General features: G+C 35.8%; 1 protein-coding gene across 4 annotated transcripts in view; it reads right to left on the bottom strand.

Moving 5' to 3' along the window:
* Positions 1 to 25,756, bottom strand: part of CGNL1 (cingulin like 1) — a 68,848-nt gene that overhangs the window by 30,364 nt on the left and 12,728 nt on the right. For 3 of the 4 annotated variants that reach the window (XM_064517431.1, XM_064517429.1, XM_064517430.1), the window contains exons 2-8: positions 19,559 to 21,155; positions 19,091 to 19,185; positions 18,007 to 18,100; positions 16,682 to 16,783; positions 15,588 to 15,736; positions 14,955 to 15,090; positions 12,330 to 12,542 (exon numbers count right to left, since the gene is read on the bottom strand). In XM_064517431.1, the coding sequence (XP_064373501.1) occupies positions 12,330 to 12,542; positions 14,955 to 15,090; positions 15,588 to 15,736; positions 16,682 to 16,783; positions 18,007 to 18,100; positions 19,091 to 19,185; positions 19,559 to 21,136 (2,367 nt within the window). In that variant the 5' untranslated portion in view covers positions 21,137 to 21,155. Of the gene's footprint in view, positions 1 to 12,329; positions 12,543 to 14,954; positions 15,091 to 15,587; positions 15,737 to 16,681; positions 16,784 to 18,006; positions 18,101 to 19,090; positions 19,186 to 19,558; positions 23,439 to 25,756 lie in introns of those variants that run through there. The other variant, XM_026113395.2, reaches the window with a different exon arrangement.

The following is a 25,756-nucleotide window of genomic DNA, read 5'->3' as shown; positions in this document are numbered from 1 at the left end:
TGGTAATCCTAATCTCTTTGATTCTGTCTACATGAGCAGAAAGGCACATCTTTCATTTAAAATTCAGTGACCAACTCACACATTCAAAAAGGAGTTGAATGTTGTTTGCAAAGGCATGAAGCTGGGGCAGGTTAGACTGAAAAAGATGAAAGCAAGATAACTGAACACAATAGGGCTAGTAAGCACAACTGAAAAAAGCATATCTTTTTTGCCCAGACAGGTAAACTTCACATGTGTAAATCATGCTGTGCATCTGTACCCCTTTATTCCAAACATGACTTAATTGTAACGACACTGTACACGAATAACGCGACTGTCCTTAAGGCACAATGATACTACATCAATTAATGATTGCTGTTGTTTCCCATTCATAAAGCATTTACATTGCTACATTTGGTATACGTGGACACTGGAAAAGTTTTGGCAATCATTTTAACTAAGTTTATACAAATTAAGCTCCAAGTAACAGAAACCATAGAAAGGTCAGAAAGTAGTTACTTAAATTCAGTATGAAACTTTAACAAATGTTATTTAATATAACATACACTCTTTAGTTCACTAGATTGTAGAATTGTACTCTTCAAAGAGCTGAAATGTGATTATGTATGTAAACACATGCAAAGCACATAACAAGATACAACTGGTCAAGCAAGATTCTTGAAGACAAGAGCTGGAATGAACTACTGTATATTCTGACATATTTGCCATACCCCACCCCCACCCCCAAAAAAAGGGTGGGGATTATCAAGCATTGAAGTGGACTCTTCGGATCTTAAATGAACATATCTCAGTTCCAAGACTGCAGTTTCTTCCCTTTGGTATATAAGACATGCTTATTCCTTCTTACTCTCACTTGCTTGTTGTGACAATATGTTTTAGTTAATCAACTTTCTAAATTGTGGAGTTATTTTTATTTAAGGTAAAAACCCTGTAGCATTTTCCTTGTCACTTTTGCTTGCCTACATTTTAATTTGTCTTTTCTTCCAATCTGTCTTCACTCTGTCTTCCTGGGCATTCAGTGCCTTTTTCTCCCTACATGTAGTCTATTTCCCAGTCAGATTCCCATCTCTTCTACCCATGAAAGGATAATACCTTCCTCTTAATAGCCGCATCCTTGCAGATTTCTTATACACATTCACATTCATTTATTATTTTTGAACGCATTAAATGTTTCATTATGCTTTCTCAAATGTAGTTTTATCACATTTAAATTCATGTTTTAAGACTGAACAAGCCTCATCAGCAGAGTTAAGCTATGGACAATGGGTAAGGAGTAGATAAATGAAGTCGGCGATGAGTTGTAAATTTCTGAGAAAAAGTTGAAAAACAAAAAAGAGAAACAAAAGACCAAAGGAGCCTGTGTAGAAGAAAGCAAGCATAGTCGTAATGATGAGGTCCCATAATGCAAAGTCCTCTGGGACTGCTTGAAGATAACAACCTACATTTGTTATACAGGTGCTCAGTTCTCCTAAAGGAAGGAAATTTGAAAAGTAAAGGTTAGTTTTAGATGGTACTGATTTATTTCTTTTACTAAATGTCACACACTGCTCAATATAAGCCACAAGCCATAGCTGAAGAGGGCAAAATCATAGGGAGTATCAGTAAATACAGTATTAAGTACAAGATCTGCCATTGAAAACTCAGAAGTTAACATGCTGGATGCTCTATTTATTTCCTCTCATTATAGGGAAATACTGCATTTCTAAAAGAATATTGGTCTTGCACTGTTGTATCAATTTAATTTCAAGTATTTGAAATAAAATTCACTCAAGTCACTGCCACATTTTGTGTGGACATTCAAATTAACTTACATATCCATACAGCATTGGTGCTTACAGACGCATAGTTAATGTGATACATAGACACGGAGTAAATATAAATATACCAATACAGGTGTAGGCAAACAAAACAGATAAAGATAGGCCCCTTACTGTAAGACAGTATCTGCTTATCATCTGTTAACTGCGAACGTTTCCAGTTACAAATTATTTGCAATAGAGTTTAAAATGTTTTTGTTCACTTCTCCCATAAAATAAAACAGCTTCTGCTTTATGATTTTGTCATAGTGCCACGTAAAGGGGCAATTCAGAAAACAGCCTCTGTCTGCACATGTTTATTAGCCCAGCACTGGAACTGATACATGGTACATGTGCACACCAACACATACATTAAAAAAAAATTATTTGAAATCTCTATAATTGAGTTCAATCCTAGTAGCAGTGACTGAATTTATCCTTAGGACTATCATACTAAAAGTAGTTAACAAGATGTTGACAAAGTCCTAATGCAAATTATTGTTCAAAAGAAATGGATAATGACTGTTATTAAAAGACCACAGTGATTATCTCTCTGAATTATAGCAGTATCTTATTGCTGATATTAAATATGGAACATGAAATAATTTCATACAGCCTTCAAATCAAGGCATTAGTTTAGTACCATGGGCTCAAACCACCATATATAAAACAACTTATCAAATCCTAAAAGAAAGGTCAAGTGTGAAAAATCAGTTTCTGACAACAACAACAACAACAGATCACGCATGAAGGAAAATAATCTACTTCATCCAACAAAAAACACTGAAATCTTTTAAAAGAAGTTCTCGTAGATTTTAATTCTGGAGAAATATCAGGTCAAAGTAAACCTTGCACAAACAGCTTAGAAGATTAGTCAACCAGCTTTGTAGGCAAGTACAGATTTTGAATGGCTGGTGTGACATTAGACAAGAAGAATGAAAACTTCTCTCCCAAAATAAAGATATGGGTGGATGCGAGATATACTGGTTTTCCTCAAATATAAATTCTGAAGGTAAAATGTGACAAAACGTTGCCAAATCGACACAATATTCCTGGCACTTCATGTAATTGAAGTAATTATAATCACTTCTGAAGAGTTTAAATATGATGCATCTCTTAAGACAGTTAAAGAATTCTCCCAAATGACAAGTCAACTTGCACGAGTCTACGGAATCCACAGCAAAATGACTGGAATGAACATCTTAAGTAGAATGAAAAAGGATTTGGGAAGATGCAGGACCGGAGAAAGAGTACATTAAAAAAAGGAGCAAAGCAAAGGAGCAGAAGTGGTAAAGATTGTGAGAAATGGGGAAAAGTATCGTACTTGGTAAAATACTGTTTTTTCCAGTAGCAACAAATATCTGTGAAATCTTTGAGGAAAGTCTCATCTTCAACAGCAGTGGGCCAGATAGAAAACTATAAACTCCTATTTACCTCTGGGAGCTTAAATAGCAGAGGACTCCATGTCATCGTTGATGTCACCGTAGAGTTTCATACTTGTATGAATGCATTATTATACATCTTTTAACTAGATGATGCCATACAGCAGCATTTCCGCAGAATCACTAGCTCATTTACAGCGCAAAGCAGGTGATGGTTAGAGAACAAATCAAGGCTACACAGTGAAACAGACTGCTGCTGCAGAAATAGAAAGGAGTGAAATGAATGAAGCAGTAAGAGAAAAAGTGGTTTCACAACCAAGGTAATTGAATGCAGTCCTGGAAGATCTGGACTCTGTTCTTGTCTCTGCGAAAAGGTTCCTACACGATGAAGCAAGTCAGTTAAGCCAAACTTTCCAGAGGCACTCAATAACTGCATGTTCCTTAATTTCCAGTGTGCTTGATTTGAGACCTAGGGTCTGGTTTCCAAAGTGCTGAGTGCATAGCTGCAACTGAAGTCAACAAAAATTGTACTCTGAATGTATCAAGGACTACACACGCTTAACATTATGTCCTAAGCACCTCAAATTGAACAACCAAAACTAACGGATTCTTTTGACAGTAATCTCTCTGCCTCCTACTTTTCTATACATAATATGGGAATTAGATGACTCACAGAACTCACAGATGTTTTGAGAAGATTAAAGCTCATGAAACAATCAATATAATTCTCTTTCCAGATCAAGTTTTGAAAAGTGTATACTGAATGCAGGAACAGACCAAAGTCTGAGCAATGTTGAAAAAATAAATACACTGTTAGAATCAGTCTTCATTAACGAGTACCAAGCTACTTCTAACTTGCAGCAGGAGGGATGAGAAGGCAATGAGAGAATGCATGCTATTTAATTTGGTACGTCCATCTGATCTATAAAGTTTCACCTGGCTTAAGACTGCATGTCTGAGCCCACATGGCTGCTGGAGTTCATAATCTCTCAGAATTTCATTTTCAGCTTCAGGCCTAGGCAAATTAACTCTCAATAAGGGAACAGCAGCAGTGGAATTCAATTCCCTTGCTTCCCATCCATCTCCTTTCGGGTTATTTTGCCCGAGAAAAAATGAATCTAATGAAGTTTGGCTTTGTGTCCTTGTATATAATTATATACACATCCAGAAACATTTTAAAATATATTAAAAATAGTCAAGGCAAGTTTAAACAAAACAATAAAGATTTCTACAACATAGGATTTGGGACAACCTCAACAAGGCAAATGTATTTATCTAGTATCTCACTCTCAATTTGAGTGAAAGTAGTGAACAGCCTTAAAGAATCAGAAGTGAAGCTGTCAGTACAGAAGGCATTCAAATCTTTCCCATCACCCATTACAATATCAAACCCAAAGAAACCAGACAGAGCACATGGGCAGGGTCCTGCAGTTTCAGATGAAATACTCTATTTCAGCTTAAAGAGAGCAAAAAACCTCTTGGATAAGATTGCAGAAAATGTTCTGTGGCTCCACACCTTCTTTTCTACCACACCCTTAACACTGGCCAAGACACACAAGCAGTTATGTAACTGATCATTAAAAATGATTTGGGCTGACTTGGTGCTTCAGCTGGTGAAACTCCTCCTCAGCAATGACTTTGTAGCACAGGAACTTTACAGTCCTTTCACACTACACAGAAGGGTCTGAAGTGAGGGGAAGCTAAGTTATCTCAATCATAGTTTATAAGGATTATTATATTTTGGCTAGATTCAATGTTTGTTAGGCGCAACTCAGCCAAATTTTCTGATAACCTTTAAATTTCCTCTTAGAATCAAGTCCAAAAAGTAAAACTGAATTCAACTAATTAACTGTTCACTCTTTAAATGCCATATTTGAAGCACAAATCTAAAGAATGAATTTCCATTCGAAATGAGCTAGAGCACAAATAAAGCTTTTCTTTGAACAGAAGTAACAGACTTTCATATAGTCATACTTGTAGAATCAAAGTAAATGACATGATAATCTTCCAAAACCTCTTGAAAGAAAGGGAATTGTGTGGCTGCTCCCTTCACTTTCGTCCTAATGTGGAACATTTAAGGTACCAAAGAAGATAGAGTCTGCTGAAGGCAATCCTAAATATCCAGTCACATGGGTCACATTTTAAATTTGATGCTGGAGTAAAGATGGTTAACTTCATGAACTGTACCTAAAAAATTTCATGTGGCCTCAGGGTTTAAGGTCTACCCACCTGTCTCAGCTAATCCTAAGGGTAGCTGTAATGCTCATTACACCTTCAGCAAAGAAAACATCTGAAAAGATCATTATTCAGGTATAGTCATCCAGCTTTTAAAGCTCATGAATGAAAATAATATGTCTTTATTTCTGTTTGTAATTCTGTTTTCACCCCTGCTGTGTAGCTTTGGGCAACACTTTTAACCTCAAGCATTATTCCTTCAAGCAGTTAAAGGTCCTGGGAGAAATAACATGGTAATAATTATATAACTAATAAAATCTCACACCTCTAAAAAAGGAATGTGAAAATTGTTTAAAAGCAAAATGGGGTATTATGTCTACCAAATTAAAAAAAGCTTCTGGAAAAAGAAACTAAATGGCTTTATTTATTACTTTTCTACCTTGCACCAATTATATTTATTCTTCCCATCATTTCAAAAGGAGGCCTAGCCTGCTTCAACACATGACTATGCATTTGGAAGTTAACTATGATTAGTTACCTATTAAAAGGGTCAGTGTGTTTTTATCTCAGTGGGGTACACTGCAACCAACCTGAATTCTCAACTACACTTCAAGAGATTACTCAGTAAGCAAATGCACAAACTTATGAAAAGGTCAGACTATTTTTCTCTCCATTTCAGCCAGAGTCATTCTATTAACTGGTTAAAAATTATTCACTTAGGACAGTTTAGGGACAAGATTTTTTCTTGCCAGGATATTTTCACTGATCTAAGTGGTATCGTATCCTTAGTATTATTTTCAAAATTATTTAGGTTTTGATTTATGAAATGTAATGAAAGATTTAAATGCATATATTTTTTAATTGAGACTGCAACCCTTCTTTACATGGAACTGATTAAACAAAATTTCCTAATATAAGCAGGACCTAACATTCACACAGTTACAATAACCAGAGCCAGGAAAGTATTAACCTCTCAATGAGTAGTTATTTCAGTGTCATATTATCCTCTTAGCTATGTATCACGACATACTCGCATAGGCTCACACTAACAGTTTTGTCAAGGTCAGAAATTGTTGCGAAGACAAGAGTAAAATATTAACTAGCTTCTATGCTCATGTTGTACCCTACTGAATGGACTTATACAGCCACACACTCCGCACACTTATGCAACCAAACATATACTTTCACAGAATAAGCCACCTGTACATATATACACACACAGGCTTCTGCTAATAAGGATTTGAGATCCTCCTGATGATATTAACAACGTATCTGGTACTACAAGCTTTTGCCATTTTTCAGAAACCAAATAAATAAATAAATAGATCTCCCAAACCCAGATTAACTGAAATAGTCCAGGGTGAATTGGATTAACAATTGTTTATAATGACTATCACAGATAAAACAGATGTAGACAGATATATGATGCATGGTGGGAAGAAGCACTATCATATTTGCAGCTGTATTTCTTGAGGATGCTCAGCACATGCCTTTCCCCAGGATTAGCAAGAGCCATGTTAGCCACAAAGGGGTAACAAGCCAACAGGACACGGACTTCATGGCAGCTGCCTTCTGTTTTTCCCCACCTTGTTTAGATATGATACAATCCAACTCAAATAGAACTTTACAGGACAGTTTCGCTCAGATTTTCTTGACTTTAAATGCAGTTAAAAAAAAAAAAACACTTGTAATTTGATGGGACACTGTGTCTGTAGCCTCCTTTTTACAGCATTACTTTAGGAGAAGCCAGTGCAGATTTGTTTTTTGGTGCACTTGCACAAACATATGTCCCTGCCAAACAAATGGAAATGGAAGATCAGAGGAGCTGTAACTTAAAACCTTTCTTTACCACCAAAGACAAAGTCACTAGGTTGCATCTTTGGTGTGCTTCTGCAGCACGTTTATTTTTCTAGCTGACAGCACAGCTAATATTCCACAACTCGTTTAGCATTTCATTTAATGGGTGCCTAAAAACACACATGATGCTATTACCAAACAACTTCCTTTCCATACACAGAACAGAAATTCATGACAAAACAAATCATATCTGTGTCCCAGGTTTTCCATATACACTTCTAAATGTATGTTTACAATGGTGATGCACCTCTGTGCACCCTCTCTTCCCTCACCTCGTTTGTGGGATCACACTGGAACTGGATCAGAAATGTACCTGGCTTAAAAACGAAACCCTAGAGACCAGTAAAGGAGGGAAGAAAATAAAGAAGTGAGATAAGTCTTTTTTGTGGTTTTGGGTTTTTTGGTTTTGGGGTTTTTTCTTCTCCCGGTAAGCCAAGTCAATCCACTGATCCACTGTACCATGTGGCCTCACAAAAATTTGACAACATGCAACAAGCTACTAAGGAGAGAGGGAATTTCCTAAGCTAGCGTTCTTACCAAGAGTTTCATATCATGAAGTGGTTTCAGGCTATGTGCAAATGAGAAATACCAAATATTGCAGGTGGTAAGGACACATGAAAGGACACGGGAGAAACAACGGGAGAAGTGTGAAGAAGAACAGCAATGGAAACATAAGTACCCCTGTCATCCTTTGGTTCAGCTCTGCCACTAAATCTTTTCAGTATCCCCAAAGTACCAGTGAACTTAGAAGTAAATTACCTTGTGGATGACTTTTGGACCCCAAAACACAGCTTAAGTAGATTACTGTTACTCAAACTCACTTAATGGCATGACACCGATTTTTCTTACATGGGATTCAGGTTGTTTATTATCAAGGTGTCCAAAGTGGTTAAAACCATAACTTTGTTGCTGTTAGTGGAGTGCACAAATAAAGACATTCACGAACTGTCTGTATACGTCACTAGATGCAATTTCCATGGAAACACTGGCTTGGACTAGTCACTCCACTGCCCATTGACTCTATACAGTTTAGATCAGTAACTACCTGGCTTCTATCATATATACCAAAAAGTGTTATCTCAACATGGCAACAGCTGCCTCAGGCCAAGAGAAAGGGAAAATCCACTAGCGATATTTTAAATCCTTGTTCATCTTCTCTAAATCCTTTCCAACTGTACTCTATCTTGCTTGAGGTGAGTGGACCAGAATTAGACACAACATTCAGGATGCAGATGCAGGTGAGTTACAAATATCTATATACAGGAGCATAATGATGTTCTTAAGTTCAAATAATTCCTATAACTTCCTGCTTTGATGCTATCAAGCTGATGTTTTTATAGAGCTATCTACTGTAACACCAAGATTTCACCTTAGAGTGGCAGAAGTTAGTTTGAGGACTATCATTTTATATGTAAAATTTTAAATTATTTTTCCCTGTGTATCACTTCATAGTTCTATACACTAAATTTACCTGTCAGTTTATGGACCAAACTTCTAGTTTCATACAGACTCTCTGCAAAGCTTCACAATCAGTTAACGTCTTCACTTTACCCACAATAACTTAGGCACTTAGGTCACCGTTATTGGTTTTGTACAGCATTGTTCTACAATAGCTTCTCAGGTATACTAAGCTTAGTTATGTTTCATTTAAATTTAAACTATATAAGTCAGGCCATATTTACAAATAAGACTTAAACAGTATATATCAGTATCATTTACAACACTTCAGCTCGTTCTTGTTATCCTTTGCTATTAAAGAATATTTCCTTCTGATCTACGTGGGAGATTTTTAATGCTAGCTTTGAAGAAGAAACCTGATACTATCAGGTCAGGCAGAAAAGACACAGTATTCACAACCACCTAATACACATCCAAAAAAAGGAAGTTATCAAAGCTTCTTCTCATCTGTGATACATGATACTTAATATTATTTTAAACAGAGGCAATACCTATGTAGTCTGTAAGGCGCAGAACGTACCTACTGTCTTCTGCTGTTCCTACCACTTGCTCTGATAAAATCCCTTCTTCCCTTTAGTCACACCACATGTCTTAACACATGCCTATCTGTTATAGTTCACATGACCACAAGCTTCATTGCATTCTTCAAGTGCATTGATAAATGAAACAGCTTCTAAAGTTTGTTTGTCTGTTCCACCACTTTGTGGATCAGGTCAGAAGTATAACAGACACTGAATAAGTCAGTCAAGGTCAGCTGGATAAGCCTCAAGGTCAGATAGATAAGCCTCGTCAAAGTGGTGGTTTTTAATGTGATGGTTACAGACTTCTCTGAACAATGTAATTTGTGCAGCCTGCTTCTCAAAACAGGTCACAATTTGACAGCGCTGTGCAGTTAGCAACTGCACTTTCCTGAGCTGATACGATTTCAGTGGAATTTGAACAGTACGAACTGCAGTTTGCTGCAACCTTTTACCTACAGTATCGTATTCCAACTAGTTCCAAATTTTGCTGAAACAACAGCCCTTCATCTACACTGGCAGCAAATTCATGGCTAAGTAATACAATTTTGGCCCCTAATGTGTCGGAGGTTCATATTAAACAATGTAAATTTTTATACTACACTAAAACCAGGAGGGGATTCTTAATTGTTTCTCCGATAGAACTTGTAGTGATAAACTCATCCCTTTTTAGTTAGGGAGGCATTCATTTATCAATTTATTACTAAGTTAAATGCCTTTATTATCGCACAGAGATACGTTAAGGAAGCAGAAACTTTTTACTGTTGTTACATGGAAAACAATTTGGTCACAGTTTTATTAAACAAGCATTAAAGAAAGAACAATCTAGGTATCTCAGTAAAAACACACGCAAATATAAAAGACAAAAATGACTTGGAAAGGTAAACTGTAGCAAAGAAAATGTAAATCTTAAGATTAACAGAAATAAAACTTAATTCACTATTTCGATACCACTGAGCTTCATATAGCAATCTCTCCCTCTCAAAGAAAAAAAGAAAGAAAAAAAAAAAAGACACCCTACTACTACCACATCAGTGAGCAGGAAAACAGAATTGCCTATGAAATATCCTCCTCTGCTCTCCCATCAGATAACCTTGACTATGTTTCTAACGTGATCTGAAACAGATCCATGTGGCAGTCTAATTACACAGACTAAATGCTCTCTACAGTATGTGCCAACCTACCTGATGCCGCCAGTTGCCAAAAATTCTGTTGATTAAACACTGGCACATAAAACAGATTAATTATAGGACCAATAATTTTCATTGTACATAAGATTGTTCGTTACTGTAGAGTCTTTCTCCCTGCAGAGACTGGTTATACTTTTCTCATAGATGATATATTAAATACAACAACTAATATCAGGCAGCAGGCATATAGCTAATGTTGTGCTTTAAAAATCATTAAGGATATTAACACCAGAGATGAAGATACTTCTAAATGAACCTGATAAGTTTTCCTTAAATTAAAAACAACACAAAATCACTTAAAGAAAAATGGGAAGAGCAGAACTTGGGCTTACAGCAACATTAATTAAATTTCACTTTTGAACATCTTATTAAATTTACTATTAGACAGACTGTGCCATGCAAGAACAGCTATTTATAACTATCCCTAAGCCACAGCAACCCAGTCATAGAGCCGTTTCCCAGACTATGTTATTGTTATACCAAACAGACTACTCTTTCATTTCTTGTCAGTCGTAATTACAGTTCCATAATTGAAATACAGTAAATTACCATGCGGTACCTTTGAAAGATGGTTCACTGAGGTTAAGCTGTCACTACAATTACTGTATAATAAAAAATGATGATTTTAAATGCTCTAGTTTTCTCTCAAAGAAAAAATATGAATTTAGTTCAAGTAGCTCAGATGAGGCAGGTACTTCCAGGATGATGTAAACAACAAAAAACAACAAATTTAAGCAAAGCCAAACTATCTCAAGTAGAAATGCTAAGCTGTATAAATAAACTGCTGCATATAAACTTTAACTGCTCAGGAAAATTGCACATTTAAAAACAATTCTTTACAAGAATACTCTTTATCAGAATTCACAATCTTACAATATCTATCTAACATTTTCCATAGGAGCTTCATAAAGCTTAAGAGACTTCTTTCAAGTTTAATTTTAGTTCAATTCTACATTATGTTTTCAGACATGACTATGGGATAACTACAACTCACCTAACACCAAGGAGATATGGGTAAAAGGTATAAACTAGAACACCAAGGAGGTGTGGGAAAAGGCATAAACTAGCACAAACATTTCTAAGCATAAAACTGGATCTATAATTTTGACTTTCACATTGGTCAAGGAGAGCTTGCTTTTAGAAATTTCCTCAACTATTTGACACAAACATAAAATGAAAAAAGACACAAATAACTGTCACTATAAAAATAATACTCAAAATTTTGTAAGAACTGTTTCCTTACAAAAATATTCCAATAAATTGCTAGCTGCTGTCTCTGCAAGGACAACTTCACAAAGGACATATTTTGGAAAAGAGTACCAGATATATACTTCTGCAAACTGTCCTTATTCTCCCCAACAAAGACTGCCTGATCATGCTGGAAAAGGCAATTCTTTCAGTCCTCTTCTCCTCCTCCTCCCTGGTTCCAGCCACCCACTCCCTGCTGTTTCCCTTTTGCTAGCATTCATTTGACCATTTAGTTATCAAGATCAACTCAGATCAGAAAAGGGGAGAGAAAAGGAAAGAAAGCAAAAATAGAGAAGCCCTGCCAGATGCTCCAAAACTGTAATTTCAGGAGCATCAGTGGCAAAGCACAGTGGCACTCCTCAGGCCATTCTCAGTGTTTCATTCTACTCTGCCCAAGACAAGCAAATGGTCCTCAGCACCATTCTCCCGTCCATTCTCTCTCAAAAGTTTGTGATGAAGCAAAACTAAGCATGTAGTAAATAACTGTTTGAAGAAAGGACCACAACTTCAGCTCTGATAAAGAATCAAAGCACTAAATAACTGTATGAAATTAGACTTATTTTCAGCAGCTAAGAATCTCCTAGCCCAAATCTTTACCCATATGCTTTGCCAAGAAAAAATTAGGATCTGAAAGCATGCAGTACACTACATCCGTGATAGGTATGATTTTTCTCTGTAAAGATTATTTGTAATTAATTATTTCACCTCTGTTACTTTCTCCAGGCTCTGCTGTAGATTCAGCAATTCTTTATCATGTTGCTCTTTAATTTTATCCATCTCCATGTCATGGCTAGACACTTCTTCTTTTAGTGCTCCTTTTAAAGCTGTAAGCTCTCGCTCTCTCTTTCTCAGTATCTCTTCTTGTTGATCCTTTGCTACTAATACTTCTTGCAGATCCTGCTTCATTTGCATCAGCTCCTAAAAAACATTAAAAACAAAATTAAACACAAATAGCACCAATGACTCCAATAACTGGGAATTAAGGCAACACATAAGAAGTTTCTTAACAACTCTGCATATGTTGCAGTATGCTAAAACTATCAGTGTTAACAAACAGATATAGCATTTCCATTCTCAGATCAATTCTCTTTCATGTTCATGAAAAATATTAAGTTCCCAGGTACTACTGAGATAATGCTATTGACCGTGGTGTTAACATGATGTTCATGTAACAAGTAATTCTTAAATTATACAGTTATACAGTACAGCTACTGTGCAACTCAAGATATGCTGAGAATAATTCCCAAAGGAGAAATTAACTGTTCCATTTGTGTTGCAGAGAAGAAAAGCATTTCAGTATAAGCCCCACAGGGCCAACTTTATTTCTTGTACGACTGATGCATCATTTACAGCTTTTATAGAAAGCTATGGATTTACTAAAACCCAAGATTATTAGAAGTATTAATGTATAACGGATACTTTATACAACGGGTCGAAAGATCTGATACCACAAAACTAAGAAAAGATTTTCATAATGTGTGTTATACTGTCTGCAAATAAAGCAGGAGTCAAAGTAAGGTTACAATTTAACAGCTCCCTCAGTCTCACCTCCACTAGCAAAGAAGAAAAGCCTTTTTATTTCTCACATTGCAGGAGAAGTGAACCCAATGATAATTCCTTGTTGGCTTTTCCATTGAAAAGAAGAGAGAAAGCTACTTCTGCAAGTTAAAATAGTCCAACTTCCTGAGCTGCTGAAGGCAAAACAAGTGCTTCCCAACTGAGTCCATGCCTCCATACCCTTTCTCTTCCCACTGTGTTTCCCCTAGAAGTCATTTCCCCTGTCCAAATTGCTGGGAAGGAAGCGTAGAGTCAGTGACTCTCCGGTGGACAGCCTTCACCTCTGCTGCACTTGGCTCAGCCCAAACTTCCAACTGTCTACCACGCAGAGTACTAGCTTAATACTTAAGATCCTTAACAACTGGCATCAGAATCAAATTATGCAGATACAATATTGCTTTGTATTTCTGTAATTTTACTTTTAACTTTGTAGCCAGATACTCAGTCCTTTATTTTAGAAGCATAAACCTAATATCTTTAGCTCTTACCTATTAACAGGGAAGGTCTCCCAGGGATCTGACAGGCACTACTACTCTGTTCCTGGAGAACTCCAAATTTACTTACAGGGTGAAGTGTCAGAGTGAGAACTCTGCAACATGTGCCAGTAAGTTAGGAACAAGCAGGGTAAGTGCTTTCTAGCAAGCTGTGAGGGTTGGGTGGCTCGGGTAAATTTGGGTGCCAAGAAGGCAGAAGTAGGGTAGACTCTGTTGGAAGGTCAAAGTGCCTCCAGGTATTTGTGATGTGGGAAAAGCCGGCTCATAACTTATCTTTCTCATGATGATGGTACTTTGCTATAATGAAAACTATATACCCATGCTCTTACGTTTAGTAGCATTTTTCAATTAGCTCTGATGTTATAACCCTCAGGTGGTATGTTCTTGCTTTCCCTTCTCTCAGTTCTTGTTGTTGGCAGCTGGATGGTGCATTAAAGAACTTTTTCCACCATCTGTCTTTTGTTTCTGTCTTTTAAATGGGTATTGTTGTTACTATTCCCTACATTTAAATCATGCCATGGTACCAACTGTATTTCCCATTTTTCCTGCTGTCTTCAGCTTTTTGAAATTATGGCCTTGCCTGAAAGGAACCAAGTAGTTAGAATTTGGTCTTTATTCTTGGATCAATCATGAAATTGTAACTTTAAACAAGTCACATTCAGACAATATGCCATTCTGTATAACTGCATATTTCATTGTGTAAATTAAAATACTGCTTATAGTCCTCATGTGGTTTATGTGAGTACCAATTAATTGTTATGAAATTCTTCAGTGAACATTCCACAGCCATTGATCATAGGATTACGGTAAAATCCTGGACCACACATTTTTCTGTTTTCCATCTGTCACTGTAAAAATCTATCTTTTCATGTTCAGACCTTCAGGACATAAAGGAAGGAATTCACCTTGAAGAATGGCTGCACTGCACGTTTGTAGGCACAAACTACACAGTTTGTGGGCATATTTTTCATGTCTACCAAAAGAACACAAACAAACTTTTAATTCTCACAGCAGCAGCACTGGACAACTCAGTTGTCCCTCATCCATAAGTTATTTCTTCTCCTTTTCTGTAAAATAGTAGAGCTTATACATTGTATTCTTTTTAGTGCTAATCTAGCTATTTTAACATGCCCTCTTAAGTCTTTTACTAATCTTAAATTACTTTGGATAGATCAAATGGGAAAAGCTAAAGCATGTGTTTCTTCTACTCTATCTCAGTCCCCACTTTTTGTACATTTTTTGACCTTTTGATCCTTTTTCTAGTACTTTTTTCACTAACCTCAATCAGAACTTCCTTCTCCCCTTCATCAGTATGTTTTGCATTGTCCAGTTCATCATGCATTTCAGACAGCTGGTCCTGAAGATCTCTGATCTCAGTTTGGTATTGTTCCCGCTCCATCTTCACTTGAAAAAGCCTCATCAGGAAAAAGAAAAAAAATATATATATTTTTTTTAATTCATAGAAATGCTAATTTGTTCTTCCAAATACTAAAAAGATATGAGTATCTATTCCCATGCTCCCCACCAGGTAACGGGATAGAATGAGGCAAAGCAACGATATGTCAGAGGGGTAAAAATGAGAACTCTTTTTAATATTTAAATGGAAAGTTTGTGGAGTTTTTTTGACCTAGCACACAGACAATTGTCTTGACTAGAGTGCTCAAGCATTTCTGTATTTTAAAGACTGAACTATACCTTATGGCTATGAAATATTAAAAACAATTTGCATTTAGAAGAAGACTATGAATCCAGCAATCTTGCTTTTACTTCAAGATATTTTAAAAATACTCAATTTTTAAACAGATTAAATACTTCCTATAATAATAAATGCCATTCTGTATGATTCCATTCATCTAAACGGTTTAAGAAAAGGAAAAAATTCCAATGAATAAGTTTTCTAGAACAAACTCACTCCTCTAGGTTCTGTCTAAGTTCCTTCTCACTCTCCTCCAGCCGCTTTTGTAAGGCATCTTTTTCACATATACTTTCATCAAGTTGCAACTGAAGTTCTTTCAGGGTTGCTCGTGTAGCATCTCTTTCTTCTTTGGCATTTTGCTGATTCTAAATTGTGTACACCGAAAGTTAAGCAAGATAATAAACTAAGCATAAAGAAATTAAAGGCTCGTTTATTATGATATAAAAATAGCCATCTCAAGACTTTGTTATTTTCAATTGTAAAATTGTTTATTAAGTTATGAATATTAAAACACATAAAGCACAGCTTTTGAATTTTTATGAGAAACAAGGAAAGAGAAGTCTCTTCAGAATTAACTAAAGAATTTCAAGTATATTGGTTCTTATCACAGACTCAAAATGGAAGCCAACCTGTCCCTCTCATGCCTTTAAAGCACAGTTGTACTTAGCTACTTTGCATTCAGTAGTGAAAATTAATGCTGTAATTAATAAACAGCAGTTACATAAGTAATACAGTCTGTCTCCCATTCCATATACATCTCCCTGCAGCCAACAGATTTTAATATCTACCTCTGCAGATTTAAGAAAATTTTTGTACATGTGCCTAATATTTTTATTCACTGCTCCAAACTCCCTCTCAAATACTACTAAGAAAGAGATCTCTTAAAAAGTGTAACTATGCTATGAGCAGCTATACTTAAAATAAGAAGTCTTCTGTAAAAGCACAGGTATGTCTGGATGAAAAAGAACATGAAGCACAATGATCCCAAGTATCTGATACACCCATAAACGCATTTCAGGCGCTCATAGAAGAACATTAACATGCTTTTATCTAAAACTTACCGGTTACCCCACAGGATGTTTTAGAAGCCACTCAATGCAACAAATATTATGTTCCAAACCCTTAACTACATAAGCACCAACAGCGTACAAAACATTCCCAATATGTAGTCTCAGATAGAATACTTAGTGAAAATTGAACAAAATATATCATTTTCTTCTGTACAAGATTGAGTAGGTTCATTAGTTGTCACTTATTTAGAGAAGCATATTTGAAACATTCAAAAGCTTTCCAGCAACAAAATGCAGTACCCTAATTTCTAGATCCAGTTTTTTCTGCAATTCTTCCACCTTCCTTTCAAGTTCTGTTTTTTGTTCCGACAAAGCTTTCACTTCAGCTGAAGAATCAGAAACCTACAATTAAATAGAGATGCTTATTCCAACAAATTCGAGATGTTTGCTGACAATTTCCTTTTAAAACTTAAAATAAAACCACAAGCAAGGCTTATAAAGTATTGCATCAAACACCTGAGCTCACCTGGGACTTTTCATATGGGTCAAGCCAAGCTAATATTTTCAAAAAAAACATGATTTGATTTTCATATAACTTCTTAGTAATTGCTCAAAGAATGTTGCCAATAATACAGAAAATACTGAAAACCTAAAAAAAAAAAAAAAATCAAACTAGGCAACATCTGAATTAAATCACTAATACTTGGGGCCAAACTTCACTTTGCGATATCACTGATAACACTCAGAAAGGCGCGTGTGTGTGCGCGCACGCATGTCTGTGCGCACGTGTGTCTGTCTGTGAACAGATTTTCAACCTCTGTTTCTTGTAATTATTCACGTGCTTTATATTTGTATTTTAATTCCTTATAGGCCAGGATAAAATAACTACCAAAAGTAAGCATTTAGTCCTTTTTATGTTATCATTGCAACAACTGGGAATTTCTTCACTTTTTCTTTTTAATTGAAAAACTAGTGCATCACTTATCAGGAAACAATAACTTTTTAATAGGCAGCTTATCAAATGATGTTATTGTAACATAGCTTTTAAATAATATCCTAGATTACTGCTATTTTAACATTACACACCAAAATACTCTCTCCTCATACATACCAATTTTCATCATTAATATGAGAAGATGCTCCAATATTATTTTTAAAAGCTGTGTATATTAGCTTTTTCTTTGGTCCAACAACCCTTCGTTCATAAGATTTACTGTTAAGCTTTCATCTCTCTCTTCATCTAATATGTAGAAGCAAAATGAACCCTAAGATGGCCCTCATGGCAGATTCCTTTACATTCTGTTTTAGCTGTTACCAGAAAGTCTTCCCACAAGGCTGATTCAGTAAAGAACTTAAGTGTGAGATTATCATTAATCTACACTACTGGGGGACTACAAGAACACTCTCACTGAAATCAGTGATGGGATACACATATTTGAGGCAGAACATGTTTAAGCACTCCTTGTAAGAGAGGTGCAAAACATTCTTCAAATTTATACTTATGTATCTTTGCAAACTGTGCACCTCAAAGATATCCTAAGCAAATTACCAGATTTAGACAACCTAAAGGTCTGTGTTTGAACGCTGCATCACTATGAAACAAATGAAAATAATTAATTATTTACCTGTGCATTTCCAGCAGCTCTTGACTTTAACGTCTGAATTTTCTCAAAAACCAAGTTGACTTTCCTCTTTGTGGCATCATCATTATCAGCACTTCTGAAACACAGACACAGTGTAAGTGAGCAATGATACGACCAGAGACACTATTTTGTCAGCACAAAAACAAATTCAAAGTATCCAAACTATTGAAAATCATCACCACAAAAACCTACTAAAAACAAGTCAGAAATTATCTTAACCATTATTTCATTAAGTCATCTAAAATAAGGTTGTTAAAAATTTTAATTGCAAATGTTTCCAAAAAATAAATAATAATTAAAAAAAAAAATCACTGAACTCTTTAATTACAATTCTTTTCTACAAGACAATGGCTGTGAAAAGACAGGTATTCAGCATGTATACCATTCAAAAAACATACTGAAATTAAAAGTAATTACTACTAGTTTCTTCAAGTCCTGACTACTGCACAATAAAATCTCTCTTAAACAGCTACCAGAAACTGCTACATCAGTAAGAAACTTCAAGGATGCACAGAAATTTAAGTGTATCACATATATTTTAATTCATTTGTCCTTCCTTCCTCATCTTTAAATAAGTTATCATTAGAAAACACAAAAGTCAAAAAAAAAGGATACAAGTGGAGAAAGGATTTAATACACAGCAACAAAAGAACTTCTGTCAAACTAAGAAATGCAAGCACTTTTTTTTTAAACAAGCTTAAATTATCTTTTTTTTTTTCTTTTTTTTTAACCACTAAGCTCACATGAGGTATGATTCAAACTTCACAAACCTGCTTATCACAGGAAGTTCACTTCCAGAAGTATTTAAAAGAAAAAATCAGATTCTGATTCACAATTTCCAGGTACATTTAACCAGATCCTGAACAATACCTCATGTAAGTCCTGACTGCATGGGTATGTTGAAATCCTATAGTGCCTTAAAGGATAAAGCTGAGATACACAGTTATGAAGTAGTCATTTCATTTTGTTATAGTTTTGATTTTACAGTTTCAAATCTTAAACATAGTAGAAAATAAATGTTGAGAAGATACAATTTCCCCTCTAGGAGTTAACTATGTTTACTAACCCTTCTTTAAGGTAATTGTACAGGATCTGCTTAGCTGTCTCTTCATTTGTTTGCTGTGCAAGATCTTGCTGGCCTTTTAAGAGATCAGGAGTTGCCTAAAAGAAAAAGATAAAATGTCAAAAAAAAAAAAAAAAAGTATGAAGGTTTGCAAATACAACTTTTACAATCAAAATTCTCTGTTCTGTTCTATTATAAAGAAATATACTTACTGTGGACCTCCTTGTCCCCACCATATTCATTCACTCAAACAAGAATGAGACTGTTTTCAAAAATATGTTTTGTACAGCCTCATCCAGGGGATTACTTTTTGTATTTACAATTCTCCAGAACAATCCTGCTATCCCATTCAGAAGGATTACATGATAGGAGTTTGCTCTACTGAGGAACAGAAAAATATACATCTAACAATATGACAGCTTTAGTATACTACAGTGCAAAATACAACTTAAAGAGTAAATTCAAAATTACCTGTATACTGGGGACGGATGAAAATGTTTTTACAGAAATCTTCTTGGCTCCTGTATCTGGTGGAACTGTAAATCGGTTTGGCAACAACAGAGTAGAAGTTACTGTTTTAACTTCCTCACTCTTACTCTGTCCTGGGAGTGTAGATGACCTAAACATGAAGCTCTCAGCATTAGTTCTATTTTGTTTATGATACTGCAAAGAATTGAAATGGCTGTTCTGAATGTCTTTATTGGGCATTTGCAGTTTTACAGTACTTTGAGCTGAAACTTTCATCTCTGTGGAAGGCAACTTCTGATCTCTAGGTATCTGCTTATGATGGCAAACTTCAGATGGTCTTAGCAAGTGCTCAGTTGACTTACCCAAGCTTTTACTGAATTCATGCAAATAATCTGAATTTACCTCAAGGCCTAATGACAAGGCACTATCAACACTTCTTGATCTTTTACGATCATCTGGATGAATCTTATTCCTTTTTCCCATCCTACCTCTTCTCTGAGGATCAACTTTCTTATCAAACTTTTCAATTAGTTGATCTACTCCTGGCAGCGAACCAGTGTCAATATCACGGCCAGTTCCAGGCAAAAATGGAATATACCTTCTGTTTTCATGCCGATTAACATTGTCTGCATAGATGGCATACTCTTGGTCATCAAGTAAAAATTTGTACAAGGAATTTGCAGAAGTAGGAGTAGCTGATGAGGATGATGATCTTCGTGAGTCATCCAACACTGGCCCAGCTGAATCTTGTCTGCGGAAAGGAAGAACATCTGGTCTAGGTTTCCTTGTTTCCAGATGAGGACTAACACATGAGGATCCTCCTGTGGATGAAAATGAATCTGAAACATGTACTTCATTGGGACTGGTCACGCTACTGGGACAATCCAATGTCTGCTTATTTTGGTCTTCCACTGACCTGTTCAAGTGTATTTTTTTTGCACTTGCTTTGGTTGACTCTGCAAGATATGGATTTGTTTTCTGTAGGGACACTACTTTGGATGAGGAAATCCAAGGCCTTGCTTCAGTTTTACCTTCATCTGCAAAAGACGTAGATTTACTGCACATAGAAGATTGGTAAGTATCCAAGTTCAAGTTATTTTTTTCAGGATCATAAGGCTGTAAAAGCTCAGGATGTCTTTGAAAGTTCAATAAATTGGTGGATTTCAGTGCCCCATCTCTAAAATTCGATATTCCATTTTCTTTTTCATCCATATTGGTTGTTTTTAGGCTTTTAAACACAGAGGGTTGCAGATGCTGGGTTCCAGGAAACTTTGTGTGTTCACTGCTTTTGTCCTCCAACTTAAAAGCAGTATCAGAGTCTGTAGTTGGCTTACGTATAGTCTGAGAAATGACCTGCTGTTCTTTTCCAGATGGAGGACGATTTTCTGACAAACATCCTTCTGTATTGTTTAGTACTATGTAAGGATGTCCATCAATTCCTTGGACTCTAATACTGACACCATAAGACCCTACCTTAGAATTTTGTGCGCTGCTAGTTTTTTGAGTCTCCTCATTGGCAAGTTCAAGAGTAACTTCATAGTCCTGCTGCACGTGCTTAAAGCCAGCAAAATACGGCTCCATGACTATCAGAGGATTGTAGCTGTGCAGAAAAAGTATATATTTCTAATTAATTGTTTAAAATACTTCAGATTCTTTTATTAATTGCTTTATTCAGCCATTCAGTGTGACTCTGAAAATTAAGTGATATGCAGTGAAATTAATACATAACCTCAAAGTGACCACATTGTGAAACAAAGACAAATGGCTGACTGACAGATTCTGGGTCAACGACATTTTATGAATGTAAATATTATGAAATAACACTGGTGCAAGATTACCTACTTATAGCTCCCGCTAGTTGCTTTGAAATCAAAATATTTCAAATATAAGCAAGTCTAGTATTTTCTGAGTTAACGCATCCTTTATTTTCGTAATCTCCACTGTATTTACTGAAAGAGTGTACCTTCACAAACCAAAGGTCATTTTACAGCCAGCAGTTAGTATCAGCCATACTCACACCTAAATGTAAGCCCAGGAGAGTAAAACAAGCAGGCAGTTTTAGTTTACCAGTTCAAGGTAACTAAAGCACTGCAAGGAAGGTCAATATCCTCATGCCTCTAATTGTGCTTTTTATCTGCTTTCTCAACTTTTGTTTTAGAAATGGAAATGTGTCACTGTTTCCTCTTTGTCTCCCCATGTCCTGTAAAACCTTTTATGTCACTATCATATTTTATAGCAAAAATATTATTTGTTTCTAAGCACATCGGAAAATAAACTTTTTCATCTACTACCTCATTGTCATCCGTAAGTATAAACTACGCTACAAATTAATTTAACAATCTGATTGTGGGTTTTTTCCAGAAAACTCCAGCTGGTGTTTTAAAACAGATACTTTGTGGAACAACAGAAACGGAAAAATACTTTTAGTATTTCCAAAGCTGATAGTTCATTTTTCAGGAAAAACAGAAATGCTAACTCAATGCTATATGTGCCAAAACTGTTTCAAGTCTAGAAAACAACAAATTAAACCCTACTTGCACTTTAAATACTAAATCCTGCTCTTTCTTTCTGCAGGCACTGTTTTCTGGGTGGTTTTACTTCACCATCAGTTGTGTATTATGAGCAAATAGCCAACTGGTTAGCTACTCATGGCAGAGGTAACGCGGCAACATTAAGAGTTGTGTCTATAGAAGACTGGAACAGAAGAGGGTAACCGACTTGATATGAAACCTGAAAGGAGTAAACTTTTGAACGAAGCTGGAGACTTGAGTACTGACAACGAGATCACTAAAAAAAGGTGAATAACTGACATCCAAGGGGAAACTGAAACAATAGTATCACCCCTTAAAAAACAAGCCTCTACAGCCAGTTCCATTCTTCTTATGTATCTCAGCGTGAACCATCTTCCTCAGATACTCTAATCAGCAGCAGAATTACCATTTTCTCACAGTGAATTAAAAAGCTTGACTTGATACTAGTAACACGCTAGTCTCCAGCCAATTCCTCTTCTTTCTAACATGCCAGCTCCCCTGAAAAGCCTTCTCCTCTCCCTAAAAAATCACCCCAGGTATTCCTCAACTGCAAATTCCCTTAATCTGAAGGAATCAGCATGTTCTTCCCAAGACACAAGGCTAGACATTAATTGATTGTTTTAATGAAGGAAAAAAATAAAGCGGTCTCCATGTCAAAGTTTTCCTTAGATAAAAAAAATTTGGTAAACTAGTTATCACAGGAGTTCACTTCACTTAGTAAAGGGAAATAAAATAAACGCCATGAATCTGATCTCAATTTATGATTTCCTGCAGTAGGAAGAGAAACAGAACAAAGAGAAAAGCACGGATGAGCCAGCGAAGGCCAAGGGAAGTGCAGAAATGAAAGGGGAAGAACAATGGAAGGAAACACAAGTACCAATACACTTCATTGTCTTGGGTCTCCATTCTATAGATTTCTCCATAGTATTTGACCTTCTTTTCTGATTACTTACAACATCTCACATTAATTACACTGTTTCTGCGAATAAGCAGAGGAAAAATGGCAAATACAAATGGCAGAAGCTGATTTTAATCACTCAGAAGTCAATGAAGAGAACCCCATTGATCTGCTGGGTTTTTGATGAGGGCACTGAAATCTGCTACTGAGCTGCACTGGTGCTGGCTGAGACAGCAATGAAAGAAAAACAGATAATGCTGTACAGAGTTGTAACTTAAAAAAGACATACACTAAAACAAAACAGGCTACACAAATCTAATAAATGGTTATGCTGAAGCTGGAAAAAGAATGCAGGCTCTCCACTCTGTTCTTTAAACTATTGAGCGGATCCAAATTAACAGGGTTTTTTTCCCTCCAACAGAAACACCAATGTCTTGGTATATTTTTTTGTTTCAAAGCAACAAAAATAAAGTAATTTTAAAAAATCCTAATTACTTTTGAATAAAATAAACATTTTGAAGCTTTTATTCTTTCAATTTTTATAAGATGTTGATCTGGAGTTACTACTTCAAATATGTTAGGAAATATTCAAAATTTACATCATTACTAGTTTTAGCCTATGGTTGTCTGGGAAGAAAAGAAATCAATGTCACCAAGGCATGATCTAAAGTTCTAAAACAGTGAGAATTTCTTAAATAAATTTTTTTTTCAAAACCAGAAAAATGATCAATCCTCACTACATCTAAAAAAAATTAGTAAGACAGCTAGTGTTACAACATATACTTCAGATGAACAAGTATACATCTGAGCATCATTAGCTAAAATTCAGACTCCATTAATTAAATCCATCTTTCAATGCTGAACTAAATTTAGACTCCAATATTACAAAAAAAATCCTTAATTTTCCCACTTTACATTCCAGTTCACATGGTGACAGAAATAATTTGCCACGCTCAGTCTGAATGCAAAAAGATGCACTCAGTTCTAGCTAGGCCTGATCATACCTCAAAACCAGTGGGGGGGAAAATATTCATTCATAATTTTGATTGTTAAAATATGTGTTTGTTATCAACTATTTCACCACTGAACTTTCTACAGATGTTCTCTGTCCCATACTCCCACATTCCTCCTTGTGTTTTCAGGTGTTCTAACAGTCCTCCATGCCATCATTCCCAAGTGTCTTTCCTGTATGTAACTCACTTAAGCATTAGCACTACAGAAATCAACATATCTGGAAAAAAAAAAAAACCACAAAGATTTAAAAGAGGAAGCTTTGAACTAATTCTAGTGTTGTTCTTTTTTTCCTATATTTATAGGCCTTTTACATTTTCAACTCAGACCTATTACACAGTTTTTACTGAACAAGAGCACTCTAGCAGAAAAAGAGTATGTACTTCAAATATAAGAAATAAGTCCATATCATACTGATATGTTGGACAATGTATTATGTTGACTGATACTACTATCAAAATTGAACAGACCAAAATCCAGACGTGAAAAACCACTGTGGTTCAGAAAATGTGTACTGGTCCTGCTATTCAAATATTTGGAGGCTTTACTTAGTCTTCATATTTTGTTAGACGTCAAGCCACAGTAGATGACATCCCACAAACTACATACTGTATTATCAAAGTGTCTTTTGTACAACATATGAAAATTGTAAACATTGGGGGGTTATTAAAAAAATGTTAACTGTTTAATTACAGTTACATTTATATTTTTATGCACACATTATACAGTCTGCATCTCAGGCTTTGGCAGGCATGCAGCAACAGATTAAGATGAGAGGCCTGAAGCTACTACTCTCCCATCTGTCTGCCCCACTCCTCGGACGGATGTCACCATCTCAAAAATGGGGGCATCTGAATCATTCATGAGGCTACATCTCAGCCACCAAAATTTGCAGCCTGGCATGCTAAGGTAAATGCAATTAGTCTCGTTTTTCCATGCTACAAATGACTGAAATTCTGGCCTGTGACAAAGGGGAGGAGCTGGCAGCTGGGTGCACTGGCAACTACAACTGCCTGCTTTTAATCCTCTGTAAGCCTGCTGCAGCCCTCAAAGGTCAGGAGAGAACAGTTTGTTTATTGCTAAGCTTATGAAAAGAGGTTAGATACTTTAACAGTAGTTAAGAAGAGATTTTTTCCTATTTCTGGGGCTGCTTATTGTCTCCTTGTAGGTACTTGTTAAAGGCAGAAGCTTTTTCTTCTTTAACACAGGGAGACAAATTCAAAGATCGGGATTTCTGCCATACCAGTTACTTTTAAACAGTAGAGTCTTGTTAGTAATTTTATTTGCAGTCTCAAAAGACTTTAAAAAAAAAGATATGATTTTCAGAAAATACAGAAGCAGTGATTCTGCAAAAGTTCTTAATTAGTTAAAAGACAATCTTTCTATTATTTTATAAAACCAATTTTTATCTCCTATTTGTGAAGTAAATGTTATCACAACAGCTTGTACCAGTCAAGCAGGACATAAGAAATAACTACTTTAACAAATTATTTTCTTTTGAAAATATTCCATTTGCTAAAATGATGGAGAATATTTATAGTTAAGGATATACAACCAGCAATATAGTTCTGAGATGAAAAGTTCAGCTGCAGTTTAGAACAATGACAGTACGTTGTCGTCATCTGATTGGTAACTTTATCTGCTGTTCACAGCAAGCCAAATTTTACTGAGCAACGAAGTTTCACCTGAAAACTTGAGAACAGTCCAGAAAAACAAATAGCCTGACTTTCTACTGTTACATGGTATTAACTTAAGCAGCTG

Source organism: Dromaius novaehollandiae, chromosome 10 (genome assembly GCF_036370855.1).
Source record: "Dromaius novaehollandiae isolate bDroNov1 chromosome 10, bDroNov1.hap1, whole genome shotgun sequence".
Taxonomy (NCBI): domain Eukaryota; kingdom Metazoa; phylum Chordata; class Aves; order Casuariiformes; family Dromaiidae; genus Dromaius; species Dromaius novaehollandiae.
Note: the sequence above shows the minus strand (reverse complement) of the source record. Positions and strands in the feature narration are given on the sequence as shown.